The sequence below is a fragment of the Petaurus breviceps genome, unplaced genomic scaffold (assembly GCF_028583685.1).
Source record: "Petaurus breviceps papuanus isolate PSGF00001 unplaced genomic scaffold, PetGlider_PUasm1.0 37, whole genome shotgun sequence".
NCBI classification, from domain to species: domain Eukaryota; kingdom Metazoa; phylum Chordata; class Mammalia; order Diprotodontia; family Petauridae; genus Petaurus; species Petaurus breviceps.
Window position 1 is genome coordinate 67,305,610 of NW_027186296.1, and position 20,214 is coordinate 67,325,823.

General features: G+C 39.5%; 1 protein-coding gene across 1 annotated transcript in view; it reads right to left on the reverse strand.

Annotated features, from left to right (window-relative positions):
- The window catches only part of RASGRF1 (Ras protein specific guanine nucleotide releasing factor 1), a 220,297-nt gene that overhangs the window by 148,018 nt on the left and 52,065 nt on the right, over positions 1–20,214 (reverse strand). Inside the window, exon 2 of the mRNA XM_069098666.1 lies at positions 4,200–4,306. Within this exon, the coding sequence (XP_068954767.1) occupies positions 4,200–4,306 (107 nt within the window). The remainder of the gene's footprint in view (positions 1–4,199; positions 4,307–20,214) is intronic.

Below are 20,214 nucleotides of genomic sequence, written 5' to 3' on the forward strand. Positions count from 1 at the left end.
TGAAGGGTCATTGCCATATGATGACAGGACAAAAGAACTCTAGTTTTCTTTAGTATTTAATTTAAAAAAATGCACATTTCCCCCACTTTAAAGGCTTTTTTTTGAGGCAAGGCACCAAAGAAAGCATTTATTTTTCAAGATTCTTTATATTAGAGAATTAGTTACAATCAGAGAAGCAAAGCATGATTTCTGTGGGCAAATACAATTTTGTTAAAAGGAAGGTTTCTTTATAATGAAATCATAGCAAAATTTTGCCTATTTACAGGGCAAATAGAGCAAAGGAATCCCAAAATATACTACTCCCAAAAGGATGAGAACTCTTATTCTAAATATTACATTTGAACTTTTTGTTCCCTCTTCCCCAGTAGTAAGTCATCATTTATAATGTACTCATAAGATCATCAGTCTCGAGTGTCATAAAATTCCTTTGCTAAAGTCATGAGGATTTATGAAGGAAGAGACTATATGTGGGCTGGCACTTCATCATAGTCAGAGAGAACTCAGGAGTTGTTTCACTTAGGGATCCCGCAGTACTGGACACTCATGTCTTCTAGAGAGGTCCTTTCTTTCTGACTGTTTGAGAAGCCTCTAGTCTCTTCTCTCATTACCCCTCTGTGTGTTTTCTTTCCTAGAGTTTTCTATAAGCATCATAGACCATTGAGAAATGAGGCCCCTTCTTTCTTTTTCCTTCAATTCTTTCCCAGACATAGGCAAAAGTCACCAAAGCCTTTTTCCCTTGAGTTTTCTATTCTTTTTAAAATTTTATTTATTTTTTAAAAATCTATTTAAATTATTTTATTCTTAATTTATAGAATAAAACAAGCAGTTCAATGACATAGTATAATAAAAAGATGATTGTACATGAAACTGCAAATCTATTATGTACAACTTGCTATTCCTTTTAAATATATAATAAAGTTGTCATGTAAGTTTCTTTTCTTCCCCTATCCCACCCTGGAGATGATTACTATTAGACACAAAAATGTATATATATAAAATCATTCTATACATACTTCTATTTATCATTTCTTTCTCTGTATGCAGAAAGCATCTTCCTACATATGTCCTTTGTAGTTAATTTGGGTATTTATAATAGTAAAAATAACTCATTGGCTCAAAGTTGTTCTTAAAACAATATTGCTATTACTGTATACAATGTTCTCTTGGTTCTGCTCATTTTGCTCTTTGTTATCTTGTGCAAATCTATCCATGCCTTTCTAAAATCATTGAACTCATCATTTCTTATAGCAGAGTAGTATTTCCCTGAGTTTTCCAGTGGACTCTCCAGCCTGGCAAGATCACTGGAATTCTTTCTAGAATTCCTGGGTTCTTATTTTGCTTGCCATTTAATTGATTGTATTACCTTGGCCTCTCTGAGTATCTTTCTTAGTCTGTAAAATGGGGATATAATCCTTATAATCAATCAATCAATCAATTAAAGCAAATAGTCAATCCATACTTGTTAAGCACTTACTATGTGCCAGCCACCTTGCCACAAGGCTCAAATGAGAAAAATGTTATGAAACTCTCTGTAATCCATAAAAAGGATTGTCTAAATGTTAGCCATTACCTTAAAAATAACCTATCTTTCATTAACTTCTCATTTGGAGGACACCTTAGAGATTATCTAATCTAAATCCTCATTTTAAAACGGGAAAAATTGAGGCCCAAGGGTGACTTACTACTCTCTAAGGTTATTTTCGGGGTTGGGACCCATTGGAACCCATCTCCTTTGACCCCAGAGGTCAGAGCCAAAGTTGCATGGATATAATGTTTCAGAAGAAAGATCTGAACCTAGATCTTCTGATTTCAAAACCAGATACTGCTGCCACCCTAATACAAGCTCCATCACCTCAGACCTGGACTATTGTTGTAGCTTGTTGATTGGTCTCCTTTCCTAAGTCTCTTCCCATTCCAGTCCATTCTCCCTTCAGCTGTCAAATTAATCTTCCTAAAGTGTAGTTCTGACTATGTCACTCCCCTGCTTAATACCTTCCAAGGACTCCCTAGCATCTTCAGGATCAAACATAAAAATTCTCTTTTGGGCATCCAAACTGTCTCCTTCCTACTTTCTATAGTCTTCTTGTACCTCTGCCTTGTAATGACACTAATCTCCTTGCTGCTTCTTGAACAAGACTCTTTATCTCTTGACTGGGCATTTCTCTTGCTGTCTCCCATTGCTTGGAATACTCTTTCTCCTTGTGTCTTCCTCTTCACTTCCCTGGCTTCCTTCAAATCCCAGCTAAAATCCCTCCTTCCACGAACAGCCTTTTTAAATCCCTCTTAATTCTAGTGTCTTTGTTGATTATTTCAATTAATATTGTATATATCTGGTTTATACACAATTGTTTTATGTTATTCCTCCCCTCTCCCCCATTAGACTGCAAGCTCTTTGAGAGCTTTTCTTTGTGGCCTCAGAGCCTAACACAGGGATAGGTATATAGTAGGTGCTTAATAAAAGTTTTTTGACTGACCATCTAGCTCTCTCCCTTCATCTGTTAATGTGATTGTCTCTTTGTAAATCCTTCTTACCACTATAGTTTACATATATAAGGGCTCATTTACATCAAATACACAGAAAATCACTGACTTTAGGAAATCCAAGGAAGTCAGATTGCTTTGGAAATTTCCTTCAGAGACAACAAAGGATGATGAGGAGGAAGAAAGTAGCCAGAGAGAACTCCCTCAAAAAATTGTAATGGAAGAGAGAGAGGTTCAGAAGGATGCCATATTTCTTTGTACATTTAGACCAAGGTTAGCATCCTCCCACCAACCCCAAGTCTTCTCTCCTACTGGTTCTGGTATAGTTGTCTAGGAGGAGGAGCAGTACTCACAAAATGTACCCCTAGTGTCCTCTTCTGAATAGTGACAGTAATAATGATGGTGATTATAGCTAGCGTTTATATAATGTTTTAAGGTTCACAAGGTACTTTGCATATACTATCTCATTTAATCCTTGCAGCTATCCTGTGAGGTAGGTGCTATTAATAGTTCCCATTTTAGAGTGAGGAAACTGAAGGCTAACTGACTTGCCCAGTGTCACATAGCTACTAATTCCTATAAGTAGTAACTTTATTCAGTTTTGGACTTAGATCTTCCTGATTTCAAGTTCAGTTCTCTATCTGCTATATCACCTATGAGCAGTGGGGTTGGGATGGGAAGGAAGGGAAGGATGCAACAGAGAATATTTTAAATTTTACTTATAAGTACACATGATTTGAGCACAGATAACTCCACTTCCCAGATCAAGTATGTTTTTTCTTGGGATAACTCAAGCCAGAGATGTTACAGTGAAATCTCAAAGTAGATGCCTTCCTTATCTACCCCTGATGACAGTGCTGGCTCTAAAACAACAGAGCCCAAGTATGTGCTGGAGACTAAGGGGAAGTTCTAGAGTATAAAAAGGAAGCTTTTAGTTCACCTAATAGTCTAGAAAGGAATATATTCAAAGATGGTCAGAGTAACTTCAAAACCTCTTGGAGTAACTGTTGGCAGAAGAACTGTTTACTGTTGCCAAAAAGAATGCAATGAATCTACACTGGGACACAGATAGTTTATAGGTCCTATGATTCCCCAGTTGCTCCCATCTCCTAAGTGTCCAACATAAGTTGGAAGTCATTTTGGTGGTTATCTAGGCCAACCCTTTTGGTTACAGATGAATAAACAGAGACCCAAAGAATCAAACTATTAACAGTTTATTAATAGAAAATGTGGGACTATAACCTAAGTCTCTTGAAATTCTAGTCCAAGGTTCTTCCTTGACACCATGTGAATGATGCGGTCAATCTCATTTTACATCTCCCCATGGCTTAAAGATCCTGAACTCATAGGCAAGGTGACCTCTGTTGAACAACTCATTTTTTGGGGGGGGGAGGGTGTGGATCCAGATACTTAATTTTATTATTCTGAGCAACTCTCAACATGGAAACTTCTTCCGTCTGATGCATCCTCCTTAACTTTGAGTCTTAAATAGTTCCCTAAAAAATAAAGAGGATATAATTTGTGATTATATATCAGTATTGTGGTCAGAGGCAGGGCTTGAACTTAGGTCTTTTTGACCACAAGTATCCTTTCTGCGCACTATACCCTATTCCTTCTCTGAATAACATAATAAAGACAAGAATTAATTTCATGTTGAAGAACAGTGAAAGTTTGAGCATTACTGAACAGAAAGAAGGATTCCATACTCAGTGGCTTACCTTGCATGAGTTATCGCAGCCACCCATTCATCACAGTCTTTAGCATCTTCTGTTCTCAACTCTAGGGCTTTCTGATTCTCATGGTTGAAGTTAACCGTGAAATAATGCTGTTAAAATGAAATGTAAAAAAATCTTATGATTACCTGGTTACCCTCATGAGAAGCATTTCTATTTATCTATCAATTTAGCTATTTCTAAAGAGCTCACTGCCACATTAGCTAAGCCCCCATCCATTATGTGTGATCATCTCAGTTCTGTTTTATTTATCAGTTTAAAACTCTTGCTTGGGACTTATTTTGTAAAATGTAATGGAACTGATGCTTAGGACACATTGTGAGAGGGAAACAGAACCCACAAAGCCACACTTACCAACAAATTGCAAACAAGCAGGTTGGGAATGCTGTCAAATGTTTCAAAAGGAGTATAATGGTAGAAACAAAGGAGGGAGCTATAGTGCGGAGGATTCCATTTTGGAAATTTGAGTTAATTATAAACTAGCTTCTCCTTATTGTCTGTATCTTCATCAGAGAATGTTTGTTCATTCCCTTGCCTTGCCATGCTAGGCACTTTGCAGAGGAATGGAAGGGCCATTACTCCTCTACCCCAGGAGTTCTCTTGCCTCTAAGATCAAACACATACTCCTCAACTTGGGATTTAAAGCTCTCTGTAGTCTGGCTCCACACAACCTCTGTAGACTGCTTTCCTGCCATAATGGATTATATATTATTCACCAAGCTTGGCATTTATCTACTACCTCCAAGCTTTTGCACAGGTTGCAATGCCACAGTGGCATTCTGCATGCCTGAAAGGCACTCTGCATGCTTGGAAGGCACTCCATTTTGTATCTGCTGCTCTGATTTGTTTCAACCTCAAGGAATAAGATACCTGTCCCAGGATAAGCTCATTACTTCTAATTTTTTTTTTATTTTTTGCTTTTTGGAGGGGGGAGGGTAGAGCAATTGGGGTTAAGTGATTTGCCCAAGGTCACATGGCTAGTTTATTTTTGTGTCAAGTGTCTGAGGCCGGATCCGAACCCAGGTCCTCCTGACTCCAGGGCTGGTTGTTGGACTCTACTCACTGTGCCACCTACCCCCTCTCCCCCCCCCCCCCAACCTCATTACTTCTAAACTCATCACCATGCTGCTAACTCAAGCCTTGATTGACACCATCAGCTTCCTTTCCCCTCTGATTGGAGGGAGGTGTACCAAGCTCTTCCAGGGTCTTTCTTTATACAAGGCAGAAACTGGACTCTTAGTTCACTCCAGTTTTCATCTGCTGGTTTCAGCTCCATGGAACAAGATGCCCCTGTTCAAGGTACCTCCATTCCTCCTCTTCCCACCCAATGCTTTCCTGTCTCCTTTCATGTGCTGTATCCCCCCTGTAGATTATAAACTCCTTGAGGGCAGGAATCATCTTTTTAACTGCATTCCCAGCATTTAGCACAATGACTGATACATAGAAGGCAGTTTAAAATGTTGATTGGATTGGAATAGATTCCTTCCTTATCTACACCTGTTAGAATTTCTAATTTCCTTCAAGAGTCAACTGATCTCCTTTGTGGTTTATGGCTAGGAGATGAAGTAGGTTGAACATTGGGCCTGTAGTCAGAAAGATCTGAGTTCAAGTGTGAACTCAGACACTTACTAGCTGTCCCAGGCAAGTCTCTAAGACAATGGGTTAATCACAAAGGTGTTGCCAATCTGCATTGGTAGAGGGAACTTCCACACTGGGAGTCTACCACACTAGATGTGAGCATACATCTGGACTTTCCTCTTCTTCTTCCCGCTCTCCTCTCAAATCCTATGAACTAAGTCTATAACCTTGGGCAATTACCAACCTTTTCAATTCCACCTCTACAATGCCATTTGCATCTCTTTCCTTTCTCCTACATTTAGCATGATGCCTGCCACATAGTTGGCATGTAATAAATGTTTATTGAATTAACATAGGCCTTACCATAGGTCAGTCCCTTATCACTTTTCATATAAATTCTTGCAATAGACTTCTAATTGGTCTTCCTACTTCTGGTCTCTTCCCTATTAGATCTAGTCTTCATAGCTCAAAGAATTTTCTTAAAGAACAGGTCTAACCATGTCACACCTCTGCTCAAGAATATTCAATGACTCTCCTTTGCATCGAGGACAAGTACAATCTCTTCAGCCTGGCTTTCAACACTCTTCACACTCTTGCTCCAGGCTGCCCAGTCTTGTTACCAATTGCTTCCTTTTATATAGTCCAGCCAAATTACCCAACTTGCAGTGTCTACAGGCTTGCTCCCTGAACTTATTCCATCTACAACTTTTTTTGCTCCTGGATATGTAGAATCTCTCTTCTCTTTAGATTCATGTAAGACTCAACTCAGATACCATCTCTTCCTACAAGGAAACCTGATCTCCCCTAGATATTCATGTTTGCTTGTTTTCCTCCATCAAACTATCCTTCATGGAATGATATTTGTAAGTATTCTATCTCATCCTTCCCCGACCTGTGATATAAGCAGGAATTATTTTTGTTTTGCCTTTATATCCCCAGTGACTAGCCCAGTGTGTTACATATAGTAAAGCACTCGATAAATTCTTATGGAATTGGAATCACTTCTCTCTGGATTTTATATTTTTTTTAATCTTTAAAATGAGCAGTTTGAACCAAATAGTTTGTAAGGTCCCTCCCTGTTCTAATATTGTGTAATTCTTTGGCTCATTATGGATTTGAATGATACTTCAATGATGGATCAATGATGCAATTTTCTTTTGTTTTTGAGTGAATGAAAGCAGGGGTCTTGTGATGGGTGTACCTGAGTGAGAGAGGAAAATAAGAAGTGAGCACTTGATTGAGTTCTACAAACTTGTCCACTTGGTGACTTTTTTTTTCATTTTGTCATTTACTTAATAAGCATGTATGAATGTTCAGATTATATACTAGTTCTGCCCTCAAGGAGCTTCTGATCTAGCAGAGTGCATTCTTGGAAGAATTCAACTGAAGCTTGGGTTGGGGCTGCATTGTAAGACCCAGAGAAATTTTTTCCTGTATCACAATAGCTCAGCACCCAGATACCAATAAACAGCAGTCCAGGACCCTATGTGTGAACTATATTTAGCTCCCGTTGACATTTACTGTATTCATGTTAATTGTCAGTCACAGTGGAAGCCAGTGTGTGAGTGCGGGTTGTTTTTCTACTGTTCATGTGTCTTTCGATTGTTTCCTAGGAAACAGATAACTGGGGCTGTGTAATGAAATGTCAAATACAACACAGAATAACTGAACTAATAAGGAAACAATGGGAGCATTCACAGTTGACTATTAGCTCCTCTGCTTGGCAAAGAAGCAACATAAAAAATACCTGTCTTTGTAAACTCCAACAGTTTGCAGGTGTCTGGCTAATTCCTGCTTGTCCTCATCTTTGAAATGACTCAAGGTAATAGAAAGGCTGCTGGTGTGTAATTGGGTGCTGCTTGTGTAATTGGGCTATGGTTAGTTACTATGCCCCCCGATAGACCAAAATTTCATTCCAGATTAAGTTGGATGAACTCTCTGGTGCAGGCTGGGTAAATTCCCTTGAGGCCAGGCCACTAGTCAGAGTTTCCAGGGAAACAGTTGCCTCCTCCCTACAGTGTATAAAAAGTACTGATTCTCCCATGAGGCACTGTGAAAATGCCAGGTTGTCCCTAGCGTCTGGCAAAATGTATGGTATAGTGGATAGAGTACTGGACTTGCAGTTAGGAAGATCAGAGTTCAAATTTAACCTTAGATACTTACTAGCTGAATGACCATGGGAGAGTGAATTAACCTCTGTGCCTCAGCTTCCCCTTCTGTAAAATGGACATAATAATAGCTCTGATTTTCCAGGGTTGTTTTTGATTATCAAATGAAATAATATTTATAAAAACATTGTAAGCCTTAAATAATTATGTAGATGCTAGTTATTGATAATATTATTTCAATTTATTCTGCTCTTCCTGCTACTTCTTAGTCATGTGATCTTGAATATGATCCTCATTGTTCCCATGTTCAAAATGAGACAATTAGGATAGATGATGCCTAAGGCCCTTTATGATCAGATGTTTTTATGACTTTATGACTTTTTTCTTTTGTGTGTTCTCTCTTTGGAGAAAGACCACCTTCTATGTGATGAAACACTTTCATTCTGTATCATAATACACACACTAGGAAACATTCCCTCATCAAGCAGAACAAAATGAGGGAGGAAGTGAATCAATCCCATGTAGCTTAAACATAGCAATTACATGACATACCCCTTCTTGACCTTCCCCCTTCCCACATCCTTATCTTCCCTAACATCAAAGATCATGGTTGTTAAACTTGATTCTGTTTCATAATTTGGAAATAAGACTTCCCTAAACTGCAGGGTTGGGGGAGGGGAGAAACCTTACTTTCTTTATGATCTTTGGGAATAGGGAAGGAAATGTTAATATTTTCCATCTCCTGAGTAATTCCATTATGTAGCATCTTCAACATGAACCCAACTTCTACCACATTGCCCTCATAGAAGACTGAGGAACAGAGAAAAAGAAAACGGCAGAGGTAGGGAGAAATAGTAAAGCCTATAAATATATGCATCTCCCAATTCTCTTTTTAGGAGACTATTAGAAATACCAGAGAAGGAAGTTTGTAGGATTCTGCAGTTTGACCTCTCCCCAGGCAAATGCTGTGAGTCAAAAGTTGTATTTGGCTTCCTCCAATCTTCTTATAGCCATAACCCTGGGCATTAGTTTAGTCTAAGCTTTAGCTAAGCTTAGACTGTCTTCAATTTGCCCAGAGATGTGTTCCTTTGACTTTGTCAACTCAGAACCCTATTTCCTTCTGTTGGGGCCCCACTTCTCAGAACTACTTACTCTTAGGATTTAGAGCTGGATGGAATCTTAGAAATCTGTATTGAAAAAGATCAGTTTACATTCTAATCTTAAAGAAGGACTGTTTAAATTACTTAACAATTGTGCTTATTTCACATGCCAGCAAGGTTAGGCTTAAGTTTCTGCAAGTTAGACTTCAGCAATATGTGAATTGAGAATTGCCAAAAAACCAGACTGGTTTTCAAAGAGGCAAAGGAACTAGAGACCAAATTGCTAGCATTCACTGGATTATGGAGAAAGCAAGGGAGTTTCACAAAAAAAAAAAAATCATCTACTTCTTCATTGACTGCACCAAAGCCTTTGATGTATGAATCACAATAAAGTGTGGCAAGTCCTCAAAGAGATGAGAGTAACAGATCATCTTATCTTTCTTCTGAGGAGGCTGTATACAGGCCAAGAAGCAATAGTTAGAACCAAATGGAACAGTTGATTGGTTTAAGATTGGAAAAGGAGTAAGGCTGTATATTGTCATCTTATTTATTTAATTTATATGTAGAGTACATCATGCAAAATGCCAGGCTGGATGAATCAAAAACTGGAATTAAGGTTGCCAGGATAAATATCGACAATCTCAATATGTAGATAATACCACTCTGGGCAGAAAGTGAAGAAGAATTCAGAGGCCTCTTGATGAGGATGAAAGAGGAGAGGAGCTGGCTTGAAGCTTAACATAAACCCCCAACCCCCGCCAAGATTTTGGCAATTGGTTTCATCACTTCCTGGCAAATAGAGGGAGAAGAAATGGAAGCAATGTCAGATTTTATATTTTTGGGCTCAAAGATCATTGCATCCTGTGATTGTAGCCATGAAACTAAAAGACACTTTTTCCCTGGAAGGAAAGCTGTGGAAAATCTGGACAGCACTAAAAAAGCAGAGACATCACCTTGCCAACAAACCATAGTCAAGGCTATTCTGGTAGCAATTTATGGTTGTGAGAGTTGGATTTTAAGGAAGGCTAAGCACTGAAGAATGGATCTTTTTGAATTATGGTGCTGGAGAAGACTTTTGAGAGTCCCTTGAACAACAAGGAGGTAAAATCAGTCAATCCTTAAAGAATTTACTTCAAGATATCCACTGGAAGGTCAAATACTGAAGCTTAGGCTTAAATACTTTGACCCCATAATGAGAAGACAGGACTCGTTGGAAAAGACCCTGATCTTGGGAAAATAGAAGGCAAAAGGAAAAAACGATGGCAGAGGATGAGATGAATGATAGTATCATGGAGACAATGAACATGAACTTAGACTTTGAGAGATAGTGGAGGATAGAAGAACCTGGCGTGCTATAGTCCATAGGGTCATGAAGAGTCAGACATGACTGAACAACAACAACAAATCTGACCGCCACATTTTCTAGAGCAGATAATTGAGGCCCAGAGAGATTAAGTGAATGCCCAGTTGTACTGGCAGTGAGCAGAAGGCCCAGGACTCAGAACCTAGGTCTTCTGACCCCAAATTCAATGTTCTTTCTATTATGCCTCTGATTTCTGTGTGCTCCATTTTCCCACCTTCAAATCGATATTCTTCTCTAAAGAAGATGGAACAACCTAGCCTATACTTGGATCCTGGTCTTATATGTTCCTCCCCTAACCCCTGGCCTATTCTGCATACCCTGGTAACATCATCTATAGAATGATAAAGTCAGACTAGATGACCTTTGGAGGTACCTTCTATCTTTATTCTAAGATCCTTTGAATGATCCCTGCAGGTTCTAAGCACGTTCAGACTTAAATAAGGATGGTGATGTTTTGACATTCCTTACTTTAGAGGGGCAGCATGTTGTAGCATAAAAAGCACTAAATTTGGCATACTGACTTTGAACCCTGACTCTACCATAACATGTGAATCTAGGTACATCATTTAACCTCTAGTCTAGGACTTACTTTCCTCATTTGTAAAATAAAGGAGTTAGACAAATTGATCTTTAAGGTCCTCCCTAGTTCTAAATCTACGATTTTTAAATTAGGCCCAAATTGGCTTTTCATGTGATTTTCCAATTTGATTTCTTAAAATATCTCTGGTAAAAATATGATCAGAGGAATCTGAACTAGGAAATCTTAGAGCTAAAAGGATCTTAAGAGTTATCTAATCTGTGACTCAGGGTGGCATAGTGAATAGAGATGTGACCTCGGTATCAGGAAGGCCTGGGTTCAGTCTCACCTCTGATAGTTTATAGAGATAATGAAATGAGTTATTTTAAGTCAGTATCATATATCGTTTGACTGGGGGTAGATACGTTATTCTCTTTGTGCCCTAGGCAATTCTATAAATTACAGAGTAGATATTTGTCTCCATTGGGAGGGATATCTTCTGTGGGAGTTCTCAATGCCAAAGAAATCATAAGTCTGGCCTAAACAAAGATGTTATCCAATCCAACATCCTTGTTTTTATAGTTGAGAACTGCCTATGGTCACAAAGTATGGACTATAACTTGAGTTTCCTGATATCCAGACTAGTTTTCTTTCCACTACACTATGACTTCCTCCTCCCCACTCCTTTCTTACTTTACAAATGGTATCTCTACTTACTAATAATTCATTCATACATAGGTCATAGGCAAGCCCTAGGAATGGTGAGGGGAACACAGTTTTGTTAGAGGAAAAAGTTATTTTTTACCAGTTCCAAAAGACACTGAATGTTTCTGTCCCCAAAAACAAAAAGACCCTAAGTTCCTTGAGAATTACATACATCATTTCACCCACCCTTTTGGAGAGGAAGCCAACTTTGAAGTGGTGGAACAAATCTGTTCTGATTTGAAGCCATCAGCTGTTGAGCAATAATACTCAGGAGATCTGAGGACGGCAGAAGCACTCTCCAGCTCCTACTAACTCCAAAGCTTTGGGAGAACAAGATGATTGGATGTAGTTATGGACTGAAAATTAGACTAAACAACACTTGATCCACTCTGTGGCCCTTGGAAAGTTACTGAATGTTCTGTACCTTTCCTTTCTTCATGAAATGCCTTTTGTCTTCTTTCTATTCTCTCCTCTCTGCTTCATCTCTTCTCCCTCTCTCTTCCCTCTCTATCTCTCCTCTTTCTTCTCTCTCTTCCCCTCACAAGTCCCCTCTCTCTTCTTTCTTCTTTCTCATCCTCTCTCTTCTCTGTCTTTGTTTTCTCTTCCACTCTCTTTTTTCTTCTTTATTTCTCTGTTTTTGTCTCTGTGTTTTTAGACTCTGTCTCTTTCGGTTACAAGTGTATTTAAAGGAAACATAAGATAGACACAGTGGCATCTGTATGAAGTTGGTTTTATTCTTCCAACTATGAGAACCAGTGGGTGCAGCCTTAAAACAAATCCTTCTATTAAGGGACTTTGTTCTGTGAAGTTTGGATTCAGTCAAAGGGCAACACTTGAGGATCTAGAGGGCTGCATGGAGTTTTGAGGCCACAGATTCCCCATGCCTGGCCTAGATGCTTTTTACCTCACTCATGCGATGCTGTCCAAACCTTCAAGTAGAGTTGCTGCCTACCTCTTTTCAAGAATTCCCAATCACTTGGTAGGACCAAAGCTCTGGAGTTAGAAAGGGGCCTCTGAGGCCATCTAGTCCAGCCCCCCTTCTTTACAGTTGGAGAAATTCACCCCAAAGGAAATGGAATGACTTTTTCAAGGCCACAAGGGTAGTAGGTGCCAAAGATTTTATTTGAGGACTCCAGACCTGTAACTGTATTTTTTTTCTCCCCAAGATCAATGGACCATTATTATACCAATAACCACAATTAGTACTTGTCGTCGTTCAGTCCTTTGAGTCATGTCTGACTCTTTGTGGCCCCATTTGGGGTTTTCTTGGCAAAGATACTGGAGTACTTTGCCGTTTCCTTTTCTAGCTTGTCTTATAGATGAAGGAACTGAGGCAAACAGGGTTAAGTGACTTGTCCGGGGTCACACAGCTAGTAAGTGTCCAGGTGGATTTGAACTCAGGATTTCCTGCTTCCAGGCCTAGTACTCTACCCACTCCACGAAGCTGCCCCAGTGACAATTAGAAACAAGGGTAAGGGGCGGCCAGGTAGCACAGCGAGTAAGAGCACCGGCTCCAGTGTTGGGATGACCTGGAGATCGAATCCCAGGCTCAGACACTTAGCACCCACCCAGAAACACCTGGCCGTGTAACCTTGAGCAAGTTACTTAACCCCAATTGCTTAGGGGCGGCCAGGTGGCTCAGCGAGTAAGAGCACCGGCTCCAGTGTTGGGATGACCTGGATCAAATCTGGGCTCAGATACTCAGCACCACACCCAGAAATAACTGGCCGTGTAACCTTGAGCAAGTTACTTAACCCTGATTGCTTTAAAAAAAAAAGAAACAAGGGTAAAATCCAAGAAGAAAGGAAGGAAAAAGAGGAAAGAGAATGGATACTCACTTGCATGGGGGAGAGAAGAAAGACAGTGAGAACATGAGAGAGCAAGAGTGAGAGAGAAAGTATATGTGTGTGAGGAGCCAGATTGCTCATTAACAAATGGGATTCAAAAGAAAGATATAGAACAGATTTAGCAGAGGGAGAAAAAATTCCTTTGAAGAGACACAGAGGAGGACGAGGTTCAGTTACAGAGACATGACTCAGCAAGATAGCAATATTTGGCAAGCAGCTCTCTGAGGTCACAGCAGTACATCAAGCTTGAGGGTAAAGACTGATGGGAAGAGGGATAGGAAGCCTCTATGATTTCTCTCCCTCTAGACATCTACAGGCATAAAGGGCTTAGGTTTTCACCCTGATAAGAGGCCGGGGGCAAAAAGAAAATAAAAAAGACATAGACTATTTTCTTTTCGATGCATCATAGTGGAACTTCTTTGCTAGAACTCTCTATAACTGAGTAGTGCCACCAGTAATAAGAATAATAACATACATTTATATTGTCCTTTATAATTTTCAAAATGTTTTATATACATCAGGTCATTTAATCCTCACAACAAGTCTGGGATGTAGGTTCTGTCTATAATTTTACATATGATGAAACTGAGGCTTAAAAAAGCTAGTGATTTGCCCAGGTTTACATAACTGTGTTTATGAGACAGTTGGACCCAGGTCTTCCTGATTCCAGGACTCTCATATTCAATGCACTCACCATACCACCTAGCTGCGTGACCCTAGGTAAGTCACTTACCCCTGTTTGCCCCAGTAAAATGAGGTAGGGAAGGAAATGGCAAACCAATCCAGTATCTTTGCCAGGAAAACTCCAATTGGGATCATGGAGAGTTGGACATGACTGAAATGATTCAACCACTACCACCACACCATCAGATAATCACCTTATGTGGTTTCTAGATAGATTTTCCTATGCTTACAAAAATTCAGTTTGATATAAAGGAAATAAAATGTCTTTTTTTCCTCCCAAATCTTTTGTCATATAGACAGCTAGGTGGTACAGTAGAGAGAACACCAAACCTGAGGTTAGGAAGTCCCAAGTTCAAATCTAGCCTCAGATAATTATTGACTGTATGACTCTGGGAAAATAACTTAATCTTTGCCTCAGTTTCCTCAACTGTAAAATGGGGATGATATTAGCATCTACCTACTAGGATTGCTGTGAGAATCAAATGAGACAATATTTATAAGTGCTTAGCACAGTGCCTAGGACATAGCAGACAATAAATATTTGTTCCCTTTCCTTTATATAATTTGCATTTTGTTTGCTATTTGTATTTTAGAAACTATGGATGGAACTATTCAGGGGCATAATGTTAACCAGTAAAAAGGTTTTTAGGTAAAATTAAGAAGGATGATCATTAGCATTTTGGAAGAGCAAGAAAAATTATTGTTTATTAGATTGAATTCAATAAAACTAATTATCTTTGCAAAGATAATTTGCAAAATTCCATAGCACTTCATAAATCTTAAAGCACTATGGAAATGCTAGATATTACTTTTTTTATTCAGAAAACCTACCAGTTGCTGAGTAATAGTCAAATATTAGATCTCTGTCCTCATGAGGCTTACAGCCTAGGAAGGTCATATGTAGGACTGTGTGGGAGACAGAATAGCTGGTTGATTGTTAAATTTTCAGTGTCAGTATTTACACCTTGGAAATGAGCAAATGTTACAACTCAGGATTTGATTTTGATGTTGAGTGTCTAGACTTAAGAAAGTGATGGGAAAAGTGTTAATAATTCAGATTAAATTTAAAAACATGACCTGAATACAATTTTTTTTTTACACCCAGAGAGCTGGGTGTTAAATGTTTTATCAGCATATCCCTGGATAAGCTACATTCAGAAATAATTATAATATGGAACATTATATGATAAGTGCATATATGTATAGTTTCAGTACAGGTGGTATTAATTAGTTTTAGGTACTTTTCCTGAAATTTAGGTGTGCCTTCATCAGATATTTTTCAAAAGGTTATTCTTGTCAGTTTGAGCCCAGGGGAAGATGAACAAGTTACCATGTTTTCCTTTTTCATGCCTTCAAACAAAAGGGTGGCCTTTTAATGGAGACCTTATGTGCCTTTTTAATGTGAAATTGTAGAAAGAGCATGGGGTTCAGAATTAGAAGAGCTGGTTCTCCTCTTTATTGACTATAGGACGTTGGGCAAGTAACTTTGGTATTTTTTTTTGGTTTCAGCTCTGACATTCAATGGTCCTGTGATTCCTTCTAGATTCATCTTCTTTACTTTGTGGTCAAGACCCTTCTGATAGCTTGACTATGGTAATTCCTAAAGGGATGTAGTCATTTTTACCAGTTATCCAACCTAATCACGAGAAAGGAGGCCTTCTTCCTTTTTGAGACAGCAAAATCTCTTTGCTGCCTCTCTCCCTTCTCCCTCCCCCTCTCCCATCATTGATTTAATTTTTCCTCTACCTATGTTCTGGGTTTGTCCTGTTCCACTTCTAATCTGACTCTTCAGAGGCAGTCTGACAAACACTGCCTCAATCCAGCTGGTTTAGGGCAGCATAGCAAATTCTTGCTCTAGGGTCCTCTCAGCCATATGTGGCTTGTCCTCTATAAAATCTTATTTCATCTCTCTAGAAGTGAAATAAACAACCTTCTCCCTCCTCTGTTTCCCTTAATCTATATAGGATTGAATGAATGAATAGCCCCTGCCAGCTTACCCTAGCAACCACTTAGCAACTGGCTTCTTTAGAAATTGCTTTAGATACAGTGTTTAAATTAACCATATCCTTTATAGCAGAACAGGCAAATTAACTGGTTTCATCACAACTACGGATAGGGGATCAAGGCAAGAAAGGGTGGAGAGAAAGAGGAAAATATTGTGGAATGGTGTGAAAAGAATAAGAGATTACTTCAGTACCCTGAATGTTTAAAGTCATTTCTCTACTCCCCAGAATCTCAATTTCTCAGAGTTGGAAAGAGAGAGCTCTGAGGGTATCTAGTGCAATCTATTTCCTGAACAGGAATCCTTTTTCTGGCTCAAAGAGGATTTAGATTATGAGAGGGGTGGTCACCCATGAGGACCTGGCTGCTTTAACAGTGGGACAGAGTTCTGAGTTTTGTCATGAATGGCTGATAGTGATGGTGGATGCAGCATACCTCAGGGAAGAAAGCAGAGGTTGGGGCCAGACAGCCAGAATAATGGGATTGCTACTTCAGGACTAGCAGGATGCTGAATTGCACCTGAACCTTTAAAAATTATCTCTAACCTTGTAACTGCCAGTCTTTCTTGGGTAGTCATTGCCCATACCTTATGACTTTAACCTCAGCATTGATCAGCTTGTTTAGAAAGGGCTAACACACCAGGTGCTCTGATGATAGAATCAGTGATGGAAAGTTCAAAGGGACCCTAGAGACGGCTCTCACGCCCACTCACTCATTTGCCAATCAAGGAAGACAAGGTATTGTGCCATCTCAAGAGAGTTAGAAGGCCCTCCTTGCCTTGGGTGGCATGTATGAAGTGTGACCTATACCACTAGTGGGAATACTCACATTTATGATACAATAGATTCATCAGAATATGAAAGAAGTGATTCTCTGTGAAAATATTGTATTGAAGAGGTAGGAAACATCAGGGCGTGATGGTCCTGGATGACTAGAGTGTAGAGTATGGTGCAAAGAATAGTGGGACAAGAGAAGCTTCAAAAGTAGATTGGAAGTCAGATTGCAGACTTTGAATTTTAGCTTGACATGTTTGGATTGGACTTTGTCCAGAAAGAGATATATGAATTGTTTGGAGGGAGGCAGCAATATTGATCGGAATGAAGACAGGCCTAGGATTCAGGAGAGTCCTGGGTTATAATCACAGCTCTGATTTATACCATATAATTTTTATGTTTATACCATATAACTTTGGGCTAGTTCCTTTATCTCTTTGGTTGACAATGTCTTCATTTGGAAATGTGGGGTTTGGGCAAGTTGATGGCTGAGGTCCCTCCCAGCTCTAACACCCTCCCATTCTGGGGTGGAAACCATAGAAACTCTTCTAGCCAAAGGAACACAGGAGGGGGAGTTGGAGAATTTGGCAGATGTAATGGGGGCAACAGAAACCATTCCTCATCTGTTAAAGGACCAGGAGAAAAGAGATGTGCTGAAGCAAGCAAAGCCAATTAGGACTGTGCCAGAGAGTGGGGGAAGGGATGGAGAAATAATTCCAGGAAGGGATGGAAAGAAGAATACCTTTAAATGACTATTTAGGATTAGCTAAAATGCAGATAGCAAATGCCAGTAACACCCTATTCTCCAAAGTCTTAATTACAACATCCATTTTGGTGATTTTGAGAGAAATATGAGAGGCAGGTGTAGCACCAAGCACCCTAGCATACCCAGGATGGCTACTAGCACAGGTTCTTTGATCTGCTTGTCTAAAGGAAAGCAACTCAAAAAGGGTTAAAAATTTTACTTTAATCAAACATATTTCATTTACCTAGTTCGGGGGAAAAAGTTGGCACCCTGAACTTCAGAGAATACAAACAGAAGTTACAAGCAAAAAATACAGACAGAGAAAATAATACAATTCAACAAACAGGGCTTCTAGCTGTCGGACCATCACATCTATACAGTTAGCTACCAGAGAGAGAAGCACCAATGTCTGGGTTTTCAAAGCCAGGGGGCTCAATGGCTACCCAGAGTCTCATCTGGCCAAATCACACAATTCTTCCCATATGTTAGCCCCAAAGCAAAACCTCACTTCGGGGTATATACAGCCTTTTCCAGGGTCAGAGAACATCACAACCCTCTTGACCCACTGCCCAATCACAAAGTAACAAGTTGTGGGCATTCCTGAAAAACAAGCCTCCCATCACAGGCTCCATGTGACCACAGTCAGCCTATTAGGGCGCAAAGTATATTTTCAAATTAGGAAAGGTCCTCAAATTCACTTAAACCTATCAAGGGGCAGGGAAGATCTTCAAATTCCCATTACCATGCAGCAGGATGGCATACTGGATAGAGAAGTTGCCTTGGAACTAGGAAGACCTGGGTAAGCTACTTAACTCTTCAGTGCTTTAGGTAGCTCTGGGACGTAAGTAGGAGAGAAGATAACCTGCATTGGCAGAAGGAATTTCCTCATCTGTGAGTTTCCTATATTGATGAAATCACAGGTCTGGTCCATAACCTTGAGATAAATAGTAGTATGTCCTCTACCCAAGTCTTCCTTTGATGCCTAATGAGAATACTGAGATAACCCAGAACTGTGCCCAGAGGAATGTCAGCTCAGGCAAGCTAGAAAAGATTAGAACAGAGGTGTTAGACATGGGCCAGAGTGAGGCCCAAGACAGATGAAAATGTAGTTCCTATCTGATTTCAATGTGTTGATATATTAACAAAAAAGAAATGTGTAAACATGTGCAGTTTTCTAAGCCATGATGTGACCCATGGGGATCCTTTGCATGGTTTGGTGGCTCCTATTTCTCTGAGTTTGACACTGCTGGTATAGACCATGGGTCTGGCATTAGAATGTCAGAGAAGCACCCTAGCTTAGTTCAGGTATGCTCATCACCAGGGAGCTGCCTGCTAAAGAAAGACTTTCACAACACAAATTCTCAGGAAACTGTGTACCAAGTCACAGAGGGACTTTAATCTGCTGCCATGAAGGAAGCACCACATCAATTAAGTTGTAGGTCTGCTTGGAGTGGAGGTAATGATGCAGTGTTTTCCAGTCTTTGAGAGTGAGGACCTCTTTTTAAGGCAAAAACATTTCAAAGACTCTCTCTCTCTCTCTCTCTCTCTCTCTCTCTCTGTCCCTCTCTCCCTCTCCTCTCTGTCTCTCCCTGTTTCTGTTTCCCCTCTCTCTCTGTGTCTCTCTCTGTTTCTGTCTGTCTGTCTCTCTACCCAAAGGTCCATCAAAAAATTCATGTTGCTTTTTTCTTTCAGCTAAAGATCAATATTATATTCTTGGTATGCATATGGATTAAAAGACTCCTTTCAATAGGATTCCCTAAAGGTCTGTGAGTTTTGTCAATCAATTAATAAGATGTATGAAGCATTTACTGTATGCCAGACATTATACTAGTAGACAAAACTGAAACAATCACTATTCTCAAGGATTTAGATTTGATTAGGGGAGCCAACATATACATAGTGATGTGTAGCAAACACTAGTAGAGAAAATAGATGTAGAAAATACATAGCGCCAAGGCACTTCACCTCAGGAACTGCTGTACCCAAGGTCCTTTTCATTATTTGTGGTATACTCATGCTTTTCCCATTGGATTCAGTGTTTCTGCTGGGGCCATCATTCAGCAGAGTTTCTCAGACCTGTTCCTCTGGGCAGCTCAATGGCTGAGGCAGTTGGGTAGTATAGTGGATAGAATGCTGGGTCTGGAATCAGAAAATCTGAGTTCAAATCCAGACTTAGACACTTTCTAGCTGTCTCACCCTGGGCAAGTCACTTAACTCTATTTACCTCAGTTTCTTCAATTGAGAAAATGGAGATAATAATAATACCTACCTATTAGGGTTGTTGTGAGGATCAAATGAGATAATTGTAAAATGCTTAGCATAGCACCTGGCACATAATAAATACTGTATACATGTTATCTATCTATCTGTCTATCTAGAATAATAATAGCTAACATACACACACTATGTCTGTCTATCTGTTTATCTGTCTCTCTTTCTCTCTCTATCATCTATCTGTCTGTCTGTCAAATCTATCTATCTATCTATCATCTATCTATCTATCTATCTATCTATCTGTCTGTCTGTCTGTCTATCTATCTATCTATCTATCTATCTATCTATCTATCTATCTATCTATC